Below are 12,761 nucleotides of genomic sequence, written 5' to 3' on the forward strand. Positions count from 1 at the left end.
GAATTCTTACTCATTGAGCTAAGAAGCATTCTTGGAAATACATATTGAATGATACACTAAATTTAGGCTATAATGTATATTGTTTTATCAAGTAAAAGAAAGATCTTATAATTCGACTAATTCAAAGTTCAAGATATGTCACATTCATTTTCTATTTGTTTACCATTGGAATACATTGCAGTTTTTCTCATCTTTACTGAGCTACAACCCACCATAAAATTCACCCATTCAAAGTATGCATTTTAGTGCTTTTTAATATATTTACAGGGTTGTGCAACCGTTGCCACAATCTAAATTTAGGATATTTTCATCAGCTCCCACAGAAACCCTGTACCCACTAGCAATCACCCCTCAGCCTCTAGTAACCCATACTTTCGATGTTGATAGATCTGCCTATTCTAAATATTTCATGCATAAGGAGTCTAATACAGCATGTCAACACTTAGTGTTTAATATGAAAACCCACCTGAGCTGTATCACCTTAGAAAGGCATAATAGAACATTTCTAGTTGTCAAATCTGGACTTAGATAGGGGAGGCTCTACTCAAAAAGACTTTCCCAATAGGGAGAAGGCTTTCATCTCAGACATGTGCAGGAGTCTCAGAACCAACAGAAAGGGCTTCTCTTTGGCATGGGAGTTGGAGAAGCCAGGGAGCATGATGGTTGGGGTTTGACAGGAGATGTGTTTGGCTCTGCCACCTCACTCTCGGGACAAGCTGGTAGGAGGGCATGTTCCATGTTTTAGTGCTTGCTCTGGTCGGGGGCAGCCAGAGTTCAGGGGCCTGGGGGAGGAGAACGGACTGACTGCAGTTTTATCAAGACATCACAGAAGGTGAGAAATGGGCAGCTGTGGCCTCTTGGTCACTCTCATTCATTTCAGTGGACTCCCTGCATGTCAGAGATTTCCCTGAGTTTTCCTACTTCGATGTTGGGTGCTAAAGCAAACTTTCTATCACTATGTCTAACACCACTTCCCAACATTTTAGGGCATAAAGAACAAACCTGGTGGTTAAAAGCATAAAGCAGAAGACAAGCTAAAGGGTTATGAGGGCAGGGGGAAGTATTCAATAAGTGTTTAGCTTAGGGAGAGGGAGATGATTGAAAAGTTTATTAGGATAAAGTGGGCATAACAACTTTTAATAGAAGTATTAAGGGTTGCTTAATATGAATTTCAGAAAAAAAATAGGTACAACTGATCCAAATGATTGGTTTATTCTCAGACAACTTCACATCTAACACTGTTTTCATATTTGTCCCAGATTCCACGTTTGAGTGTCTAATACATCCTCTCTCCCCCCGCCCCCTGCCGCCCCACTATTTCCCTTAAGTCAGTTACACAAACTGAAGGCCTTTCCGGTTCCTTAAGAGAGCCAGGAAGGCACTATGGGAAAGCTACTTATCCTGGTTCTGACCTCTAAAATTCATTATGAAATTTATTCACTTTCATCAGATTCCTATCTGCAGATTACATAGGCTATAAAAGTACATGTGTTGCAATAAATAGATTTTCTCTCTACAGACTTTTCTATTCCTGATGATTTTCACTTTATTTAAACTATACTTAATTTGCTCATGTTTTTGCCAATTTCTTTTTTTGCTTGTTTGTTTGTTTTACATCTGCTTCACCTGTTATTTCAAAATAAAGAATTAAAAGATTGCAGTATTTTTTAGTAACTGAATTTAGATACAGCCACTTAAGAGAAAATCTTTCCATTTGAAAAACTGGTTTAAAAATGAACTCCAGTGCCTCTTCTTACCTAACGAGTTGTTTGGGCAATATATCTGCAGTCTCTAGACCCAAGTTATTCATCAGTAGTCAAAGCTGTTAGAAATGGAGCAGTGGCCCACCCTGGGGAGTTATCAGTGGAAGCGAAGTTGTTGGTGTGTCTGAGATCTGGAGATGAGTGAGTCATGTGCTATGGGAGTTTCTTTGGCAGCTAATTTTACTTTCCCCACGGCTAAAGATCACTTCTGCTAACGTTCTGTGCAAATATGATGCTACAAGGCTTTGAAATCTAGGTTAGGTATTCATTCTTTCATTCTAAATAAAGGCCAGTAGTGGGGAGGGAGTAAAATGGGTATGAATCATTTCTAAAAACATTTTACTGTATATTAACTCAATTTCAATTAAATGACAATGAACATACTTTTTTTTTTCTACAGTTCATTGTGCAAGGAACATACCTGCCTTTTTAGCTGAAAGACTGCATCGCGCTTTGAAGGTTGGTCTGGACATTTCATACATGTTCTTAGCTTCCCTCATGGAAAATGTAAAAACATTGCCATTATTGATGCACCTCCATTCACTTTGATGAGCTCTCTGTTGTAGCTAATCTGTGCCATGGATTGATCATGAGTGTCCTAATCATTATAGCAGTTGGTACAGTAAAGTGTTGACTAAATTACTTCCCCCGGTTCGCAGGCAATAGAACCTGTTTTCGAACGGCACACCTCAAACCTGACCCCTTAGGTCCAGTGGCCTCTCAAGCCTCCTTACTTAAAATAGACCAAACTGCCTTGTCTGTTGCCCCTGCTGGTTGGTGAGCTCCGTGAGCAGAGGAGTTTGCTTTTCTCTTTTATATATTCAGACCCTAGCACTGGGCCTGGCACGTAGAAGATGTGTGCTCCATTTTCCTTACTGGACATTTGCTAGGGGAGTCCACGTGCACCTTCTGAGTTATGTCCAAAGTAAACACATCATGTCCCTCACTTCACCTCCCCGCCACCCCAGGTCCACTCCCCTTCCTGCGTTCAGCCATCTCAGTGGAAATCCCCAGCAGGACCTGCCCTGGCCCCGCTCCTGAAGTCATACCACTCCTCCCATCCTTGTTCTGTGCCTCAGCCTCTTCGGCCCTCCTGTCCCGGACTATGCCAGGTCTCTTCCCACGTCAGAGTCTGTGCATTTGTTGTCCTCTCTGCCTGAAAGGTACCTCCTCCAGGTCTACCTGTGATTGGCTCCTTCTCACCTGTCAGGTCTCTGCTCAAACATCACCTCCTGAGAAAGGTCTTCCCTGACTACTCAGGTCAGTTGTCTCCCTTTTAGTCACACTCTGTTTCATAGTTCTCATTACTATTTAATTAAACACTTTGTTAATTTTCTCTACCGACCATCTCCGTTCATTGGAATGTTAACTGCATGAGGAGAGAGGTACGGTCTGTGTTGTTCACTATCATATGCACAGTGCACGAAACAATGCCTGGCACACAGGACACGTTCAATATGCATTTGTTGAAAAAATGAATTGTGTCAATGTAACTGCTCGGGAATTTTACGAGTCTCCCTCTCCTTCATTCTATTCAAATGATACATCCAGTTTTGTCCTCCGCCTTTACAAGCCTCTCTTAAATCGACCCATTTTCTCCATCACACCGCCATTTTTCCAGGCCAGGCTATCAACTTCTCTTTTTTATGTTAGTGCCAAAGCTTCCAGTCTCATTCTGTTATCTTCATCCTCCCCCTGCCCCGCACTCCATTCCTCATACCGCTGCCAGAGAGATCTTCGGAAAGCGCAACTCTGCTCCCATCTCGGAACTCTCCTGTTGGAAAGACCACAATAGTTCTTCACTCTTGGGATAAAGTCGGAACTTCATTTTGTGGCTTATAAGGTCCTGCCTTTCCAGACACATCTCTTGCTATTCCTCTTCATTATTCGTGTGTCCTTGAGTGTGACGTTCTTTCTTGCCCTAAACCTTCACACCTGCTGTTTTCTCCATTGGAACGTTTTTTGTTTTGTTTTGTTTTGTTTTGTTTTGTTTTGTTTTGTTTTGTTTTGTTTTCCCTCTTTCTGTGAACCCCACCCCTTCTCCTGTCTGGTTATTTAGGCCTCAGCTTAAATTCCACTTTCTCAGACAGACCTTTTCTAATCCTTAATCTATTTTAGGCTCCCCTCATATGTGTGCCTATAGTACCCAGTATTTCTTATATGTCACATTATATTATATGGCCTGTTTTCCTACCTGTATCCTTTGCAAAATTGGAAGTGTCCCATCTCTGTTTGCAGCATGAGGCATGGTACTGGCACAAAGTAAGCTCTCGATAAATATTTCTTAAACAAATGAATAATGAGGTTTTATGTTCAACGAAGGGAGGAGAGTCACCACGGTGGGCTATTTTGTGCACCGTTATCTGTTTCTTATAAATATAGATTTATACGTTGTTCTGTGGCTGATTTGTGCTGTGGATGTCTACATCTCTTAACAGGGTGCTGGAACCGATGAGTTTACTCTCAACCGAATAATGGTTTCCAGATCAGAAATTGACCTTTTGGACATTCGAGCAGAGTTTAAGAAGCGTTGTGGCTATTCTCTCTATTCAGCAATTAAAGTAAGTCTCTTCTTAAAAACAGCAAAACACATTTTGCCTTTCTCTCCCTATTCTCGTTCCCTGACAATCCTTAGAACATGGAGATATGTGACTCAGATTTCTCTCTCTTTGTCAGTGTGTAAATGTGTAGTGGGAGCAAAACAGCCTTTAAACATAGAGACTGTTTTCAGCTCTAGAATCTCAGCCACATGATAGATACCCACTTTATTTTTTTTTCAGTTTAGTGGCCACTAATTTTTCTTCTTTTTTGAATTGCATATGCAAATTGTTTACCTATTTTTATATTGCACTGTTTTTATTTATTTTAGTGTTTCTTTATGAAAATGACAGGAAAGAAAACTACATATTTTAAATTTCCTCTTTGTTTCACACAAAAGATAGCATGGTTCTGCACCTTGGAGTTCTTTTCATTGCAGGATATCAGAAGCTTTCTCAAGTATATCAAGCTTTTTAAATAGCTGCGTATCATTCTGTTATTTGTCTATTTATATCCACCACATCAACAGATGTTTCCAGTTTCTTGCTATTGCAAACAATGCTGCCATATGCATACAGTTTCCTAAGGTACAAGTGTATCTGTGGGATAAATTCGAGCAGTTTTTTCCTGAGATAAATTCTCAAAAGTGTGTAGGATTGCTGAGACAGATGTGAATATATTTGTAATTTTGGTAAATATTACCAGTTGACTTCCATCTGTACTTCCATGAAGAATACATGAGTCCTTGTTTCTCCACAGCTTTGGCACAGAGGGTGTTTTCTAGCTTTGTGTTTGTATAATCTGATAGGTGAGAAATTGCATCTCAGTGTAGTATTAGTATATCTTTTTCTTAATATGAAGAAAGCCGAACATGTTGTCATGTTTTAAATGCCATTTGCATTTTCCTCCTGGTAATTTTTTATGTTACTTGCCCATTATTCTATTGAAATTTGGGTTTTAATTTTTTGAGGGGATGTCAATTTCTAAGACCTCTTTTCATGTATTTTAGATTCACCTTTTGTCTATGAATTATAACTATTCCCCCCAGTTTGTTGTTTTTCTATTGACATGGCTGAAGGTGTTTTTTCATACTGTTTGGCACCAAGTAGAATTCATCAATGTTTTCTTTTATAGTTTCTTGATTTAAAAAAAAAAATTAATTCCTTACAGTCTGGATGAGAATCCTTAAATATGTTACATAACTTCCTTTCAGTTTTAAAGAATGAAACCAGTTTTCATTGTCCTCAGATCTTAGTTGATATTATATATGTAGATAAACCCCCAAATAAATGACAAATTATAAAGAAGTAAGACCTGAAAAAATTGTGTAAGAGGCTTCCATACATGGAACTAATGATAAAGCCACAGTCCCAATAAGAATATGACAACTTGAAAACGATGAATGAAGGGGCTAGCCCCATTGAAGATTGTTCTTTACGTCGGCCTCCAAGATGGCACACAGGCCATGAGTGATAGAGAAGGGTGGTCCACGTTGGGTTCCTGAACAAAATGGAAGCCCAGGTTGAAGGGCAAGCCATCACATTGCCCCAGCCTCCAGAGTCACTGGCTAGGTGCAAAGATGGAGTCCAGGGCTGGCTTCACAGACGTCCTACAGGTCTCTCTATGCCTCAGCCTCATCCACCTAACAGCTGTCTGGAGAAATCAGCTTTGGCGATCATTAGCCCAGACATGAAGACAAATGAATCTCAATCATTGTAGAGTCACTGAGACCCGAGCTCAGAGGTGGCACCCAGAGGACAAACCTAGCCTGAGAGAAGGACACGTTTGCTCTGAGCACCAGTGGTCCGGAGTCGGGTGTGGAGTCTGAGCTGTCCAGACATCTGGGGCCTACCTATAGGATCGTTTTATGAACCCTGTGGATTCTGATCCTGGGACCAACCTCCCTCAAGCCTATCTACAAGGCTGGAGTCCCATGCTATGCAGGAGACGACATCCAGTTGCCCACCAAGGACTCCTCCATTCTGTCCGCATTCCTATGTCACCAGGAACAGCTGAAGCCCATGGCCCAGTCTTTGAAGTGGCCCTCCCCAGCAAAGCTTCCCTTGACCACCTGTTGGTGTGGGCCTTTGGGCAGCCATCCTGAGAACTTTCTGGCCTCAGACTCCACAAATGGTGTTACAGTGGATGCATGAGTGAACATCATTCCGTCAACTGGAGTCATAAATCACAATCCCCCCCACCCCAACCCTATTTTTTTGTTCCAGCCAGAGCTTTTGTTTTTTACTAAACCTTTGCAGAAAGAGATGCATGCTTAAGTTGAAATCAGGAATTTACTCAAAAAGGCAACTCTCAGACTGTGCCTGGGGCTTAGCACAGATTTCATCAACTGCTCACACTCAATGCAATTTGAATCGATCCTGACACATTACAGTCATTTCAATCAATAGAGGAAAATTCAATAACATTAACCATATTGTTCTTACTAAGGCAGAAAAGTAGACGCATGACTTTTATAAAGATTGTCAGTAACATGATTGAAACATAAAGAGGGCTCTTGGTTCACCCTCAGCAAACCAAAAAATTAAATTAAGCAGTAGCTCTCCCTCCCTCAGTGGTCTGGGTAATTGAGGCTGATTGTATTAGGAAACATTTAAACTATGGGTATCTTGATAGAAAATAAAAATTCATTGCTGAAGAGTTCAGTTTGTAATTTAAAATTATATAAGGTGTCTTCATTTCTACCACCTGAAAGTACATTATTAGGCGATATCATTACATTTTCACTACTGATGAATAAGATCCTTTCAGTTGATTTCATTTCTGTCATTCAGGAGCTAGAGTTTTATTTTGTATATTGTCAGGGAGGAAGAAAGTTTCACCTGGTCTAATGATTAAATCTACATGAGACAGATTAATAAGAGAAAATAACCAAATTTAACTGCATACGTGTGCATGGGAACCCCACATATATGAGAGAGTCAGAAACCTCACATACAGGAGAGGCTGAGGGATAGAAAGGTAAAATGAGCTATATCTGACTACCTCCTGGTCATATATGAAGTGAGATGCCATGGGGTTTCAGAGGGTCACTGCAGGGCTATAAGAACAGAGTTCAATAATTTGTAGTTTGCTCTGCCTTATAGATAGGTCAGAAAGGTTATCTTTGATAATCTCTTATTATCGGCAAAACCCCCAATTCAAATTCTTCTCGGTAGTTAAGGGGAGAGGGCAGAAGTTTCTCTTGAGCCCACAGGGTCTCTGTTGCCTTTAGTTTAAAATAATCTGCATCCCACAGAGGCACATTTTGGGATGACTCATTCTGAACCCCACAATATCAGCCTGGCCTTTAGTTCTGTCTTCCTCTCCCTTCTGCCTGTTATTTAGACATGTCTCTGCTTATTAACACCTTTCTCAGGTGATGATTGGTGGGGAGAAGGAGAGAAAGACATATGTGAAAAATGTGTATCTCTTATTCATTAATAATAAGATATTAAGAGCATATTTGGATGGAATTGCATTTTTGATCAACAGATTAAGTACCTAAGTCCAGGCTCTTTAAGGGAAAACATAGTAGTCCCTTTCAATTTATAATCTGTGTGAAGTGAGGTGGGCATAAATAAAATAATTACAAGATAATATGAAACAACATACACTTAAATATTGGATTATACAGAGGAGGGTAATATAGGAATTGGGGAGTAAAAAAAGTTTGAGATTAGATAGGGAAATGGGTTTGACCTATCTTTCAGGCTAATAAGCATGTGTTGAGTGCCTCCTATGAGTCAGGTGGCATGCTGGTCAGTGGGGTCTCACAAGTAAATGCTCTAGAACAGGGGTGGGCAAACTTTTTGACTCAAGGGCCACAATGGGTTCTTAAACTGGACCGGAGGGCCGGAACAAAAGCATGGATGGAGTGTTTGTGTGAACTAATATAAATTCAAAGTAAACATCATTGCATAAAAGGGCCGGAATCGGCCCGCGGGCCATAGTTTGCCCACGGCTGCTCTAGAAACATGTATGGTGAGAAGTAGGAGGGGAAAAAGGAATAAGTCACTTGAATTATTAGAAGGTCTACTATGGGGAGGATTGAAAAATAAAATCCAAATAGCAAGATGAATTCAGTTGAAAGAGAGCTCTGAGATCATGGAATTTGTATTTCATTTATTCAATTAAAAATATTTACTGAATGAGAATTATGTGCCAAGCGCAGGGTTACAATGATAGGCAAAGGAAAAAAGTTCTCTGTCCTTATGGAATTACAAATAAATGTAAAACTTGTTTATACAACTATGTTAAATGGAAAGGAAAGGAATATTGTGCTACAAGACCATATAATAGGAGGATTTGACCTATAGGAAGGTTTGATTCATATCTGAAAGGCAGAGGTGGTGTGTGTTGGGAGAAGGTAGAGCATTCTATCAAAAGGAGTGAGTCACAAGTGAAAAGCCCTAGTGTTGGAGGAAAAACAGTGAAAAATGAGGCTGGGGGACCAGGCCACAGAGGGCCTTTTTGACAGTGTTTAAAGATTTTGTCTTTCGCTTAAGAGTAGTGGGAAGCCAATGAAGAATGTTCGTTTTAAGCACATAGTGTCATCATTAGAAGTACACTTTGAAATGGTCCCTGAGACTGTGGAGGATGAACTGGACAGACGATAGAAGAGATGTGGAGTGATAAGTTATTAGACTGGTCATATTAGAGTAGCTGTGACCGGGTGGTGCGAAGTAGTAAGCAAACCTACTGGCAATGCAAAGAGAGGAACGAGCAAAGACTTCAGTGATATTTAGGAGTTAAAATTAAGACACTTGGTGTGAGGAGCAAGGAAGAGAGATGTCAAGGATGATGCCCAGGTTCCTAACTTGGGAAGCAGATAATTGTGCCATTCCCTGCAAAGGTCAGGTTTTAGGTGTCGGCTTTTTTTGTTTGTTTGTTTTTTCTGGGAGTGGAGGAGAAAGTGCAGGGGTTTGTTTTTGCACATGTTGAGTTTGAGATGTCTTCGAGCTGTAAATGGAGTTGTCAAGTCAGTAAGCTGGTGGTATAAGATATATTTTCAGGGTGAATTATGTTATTGAACCCTTGGACATGGATGAAAATCCTCTAGGAAAATACAGATTGAGAAGAGAAGAAATCTGAGAACGGAGATTTAAGCATTACTAACAATTAGTGGCTGGATCGCAGAGGATAAGCCTTCAAAGACAAAGGTGGAGCTGCCAGAAAAGAAGGAGGAAAAGCAGGGCCTCCTTACAGGGCTGCCTGCTGTGCATACGGTGTGACTGGACTAGATTTACAAAGCAAAAGAATTAACAACTTGGAGAAACAGGTTGATGAATTTAGAGCCAAAGAAACTAGTGACAAGAGATGAGAGCCCAGAGTAGGTTGGTTGTGGTCAGGATGGAAAAAAAGAGTAACTTAAAAAACACCACAGGAATTAATTGGGAAGCCGGATTAAATGTAAAGGGTAAAAGATGGAATCAAAGTTGGGAGAAGAGAGGACCTCTGTTAAAAACAGGCCAATAGAAACATTGAGTTAGTTTCTTTTATATATATATAAAAGAAAGGAAGGGAGAGGGAGAGAGAGAGACAGAGAGACAAAAACATTAATGATGAAAGAGAATCATTGATTGGCTGCCTCCTGCACACCCCCTACTGGGGATCAAGCCTGCAACCTGGTCATGTACCCTTGACTGGAATTGAACCTGGGACCCTTCAATCTGCAGGCCAAATCCACTGAGCCAAACCAGCTAGGGCAGTTAGTTTCTTAAGAACAATTAATATGGCCTAATTAGGAAAGCATGAATTATGTTCAAAGGTTTTGAAATTACACTACCTTTTTTGTGATAAAATTTCTAAAACACCATATAAATTGAATAGAAGACATAAGGGAACAGAGATAGGAGAAGAGGATGACTATTTGTTTAGTGTCTACAGTGGATCAGAAGTTTGTTTGTTTTTTTTAATCCCAAATCTCAGTACTTCATTGTATACTTACACAGACAGGACTATATAGTCTGCATAATTTCACTTAATATCTCAGCTACACCAAGGCTCCCCTGTTTTATAGCAGCACTCTCTGAAACATGTAGCATCCTTGATTGTTGGGCAAAGGGAAGAAATATAAAAAATAGAAGCAAGCAGATGGAATTCAGTTGAGCATCAGATATTTTTCAATGCTTCTCAAATATATCAGAGATGTTTAGTTGATAGTACAGGGATCATATTACTCTTTCAAATCTGTACTTTCAGTTTCTTTTCTGCTTTTCCCCACCCTTTATTGTTGGAAGTATTACAGATGTCCCCTCTGTTTGTTTGTTTGTTTGTTTGTTTTTCTCATTGACCCCCTCCACCCCACACCCATCCCTTCCAGGCCTTCACCACTCTATTGTCTGTGTCCATATATGCATGTAAGTTCCCTGATTAATCACTCCACACCAGAAGATATCTGTATGCTAAGCTATTTGGATACACTAGTATTTTCTCAACTAACTGATAGAAACCCTAATAATTTTTACAACTTTGTGATTAGAGGGAGTTGTTTTAATGCAAAACTAGAGCACTTTTGACTTGTCAGCAGTTTGAGAAATTATTACCTATGTCAGAGCAAGACTTAAGAAAACCAATAAGGGAAGAACTAAAAACTGTATACAAAAAAGAATGTATGTTAATGCCTGTCATGTCTTATGAAAATAATGCTTAACTTCTTTTCTAAATAGCCTTTCTTCATTGCTTCCTTTGCATTAACTACTACTTAACATTTACTCCAATGTGAAACTTAAATGATATGAAATGCTCGTCATTTGAGTTGCCTTGAATAAAATAAGAATAATGTGAGGTTTTTAGACAATTTAGGTTCAAAGCCAAGTTTTACCTCCAATGCTATACAAACATTTCTTTACCTCCTTTGCATAGTAAACATTGCATCTTAGTACCTTAAGCCTCAATCGCACATAGTATGTTTTCTGAATCAAGATCTTTCTGGCTTGTCTAGGGGAAAGGAAATCAGAAATGTACTCTTTGGGAATGTAGTTCATTTCACGTTCTTACGTATAGTATGGTGTTAAGGAGCCAGGAGATCTGGGTTCAAATCCTGCATCTGTTGCTTATTATATGATTTGGCACAAGGTTTCTAACCTCTCTTTTTCTCACCTTACTGATTTGTTAAATGGGAGATACTTATGAACCTACTGTTTGAGTTCTTCTAAGGGTTAAAGTAATTGGTAATTACTTACCAAGTGTTTGGTAAATAATATATATTACTAAAACTATGATTTTTAAAGTTTTGCTTCACAATTAATATTATGTAATACTATATAATTGATGAAAATATATTTTATTAAACCCAAATTGCAATTTAATTGAATTACATCAGGAAGAATTTAAACATTATTGTGAAAAAGATGCTAGGCTGAAAAATAACTACACTCAGGTACGAATGAATGATGAAATCACAGGTGCATTTTACTAAATGGTACAGGCCATGAGTCTTGCACCCCAGGGAGTCCCCTGGTGCTACGAAATTTGGCTCCTTTATGGTCTCCTCATTATTTATGCTGTACCTGTCCTTCTCCCCATCCTGTTCTCTGCAGTCGGATACTTCTGGAGACTATGAAGCCACACTCTTAAAGCTCTGTGGAGGAGATGACTGAGTCACGAACATCGTCTGCAAAGGTTGCCTGCTCCCACGATGGGCTTTCCCAACAGCTCTGCTTCCTTGTTTCTCAAGTGTTTAAAAGTACAAGCAAGTATAAACAGCAGCCTGTTTTCCTAACAAATTTTCATCGTTCCATAACAACAACAATGACACAATTATTTTAGAGCATCTCATCCTAATGTAGCAGTTTATTAATGAAAATTTAAAATGATGTGAAGAATCTCCTAAAATTATATTTCTGCTTAGGAAGTGAGAATCGCTGTACAGTTCTAAAATATCAAATGCAAAGCAGGGTAATAAAAATTGTTGCCTTTGTTAAATTGTCTGTTTTTAGCGTCTACTGACATTGTTGGTACCTGGTGCCAACAACTAATTATATTTTATAACATGCTTTTGTTACAGAAGCTGTTGCTGCTTCACTCTATCTATTACTGTATTAATCACATTCATCATTAAGAAAAGGAATAAAAATGAAGATGTATGTGATTCTGCCTACTCTTTCTAGTCATGATCAAGCTTCATGAGTGACAATGCGTAATAAGTTACTTAGCCGTCAGAAAACATCTGTGGAACTATTAATCTAACCACTTCCTGTCTGAATGGCAAGCATGAATTGGGGTTATTTTATGCTAAATACTGCTTTAGTAGAATCAAGTCTTCAAGTTTTCCTCTTCCTCTAAAATAAGTTTGCAAACTATGCATTTTAAAAATCCCTTTGTTATCTTTGAAAGACACCTACCATGAAATATCTTGACCGATATGAAATATCTGAGGTAAAAAATTCCAGTTGGAGTTATTAGCCTGAACTAGATAGAAATGATAGACGTGTGAGAATATGAACAGTGAAGTGTGGG

At 39.3% G+C, this 12,761-nt stretch overlaps 1 protein-coding gene across 4 annotated transcripts in view; it reads left to right on the forward strand.

Moving 5' to 3' along the window:
- Nucleotides 1-12,393, forward strand: part of ANXA3 (annexin A3) — a 50,866-nt gene extending 38,473 nt beyond the window's left edge. For 2 of the 4 annotated variants that reach the window (XM_036337397.1, XM_036337398.1), the window contains 3 exons: nt 2,164-2,222; nt 4,202-4,324; nt 11,843-12,227. In XM_036337397.1, coding sequence (XP_036193290.1) covers nt 2,164-2,222; nt 4,202-4,324; nt 11,843-11,902 — 242 coding nt within the window. In that variant the 3' untranslated portion in view covers nt 11,903-12,227. Of the gene's footprint in view, nt 1-2,163; nt 2,223-4,201; nt 4,325-11,842 lie in introns of all 4 variants that reach the window. The other 2 variants (XM_036337391.1, XM_036337396.1) reach the window with 1 other exon arrangement.
- Nucleotides 12,394-12,761: the final 368 nt, after the last annotated feature.

Source organism: Myotis myotis, unplaced genomic scaffold (assembly GCF_014108235.1).
Source record: "Myotis myotis isolate mMyoMyo1 unplaced genomic scaffold, mMyoMyo1.p scaffold_m19_p_1, whole genome shotgun sequence".
NCBI classification, from domain to species: Eukaryota; Metazoa; Chordata; class Mammalia; order Chiroptera; family Vespertilionidae; genus Myotis; species Myotis myotis.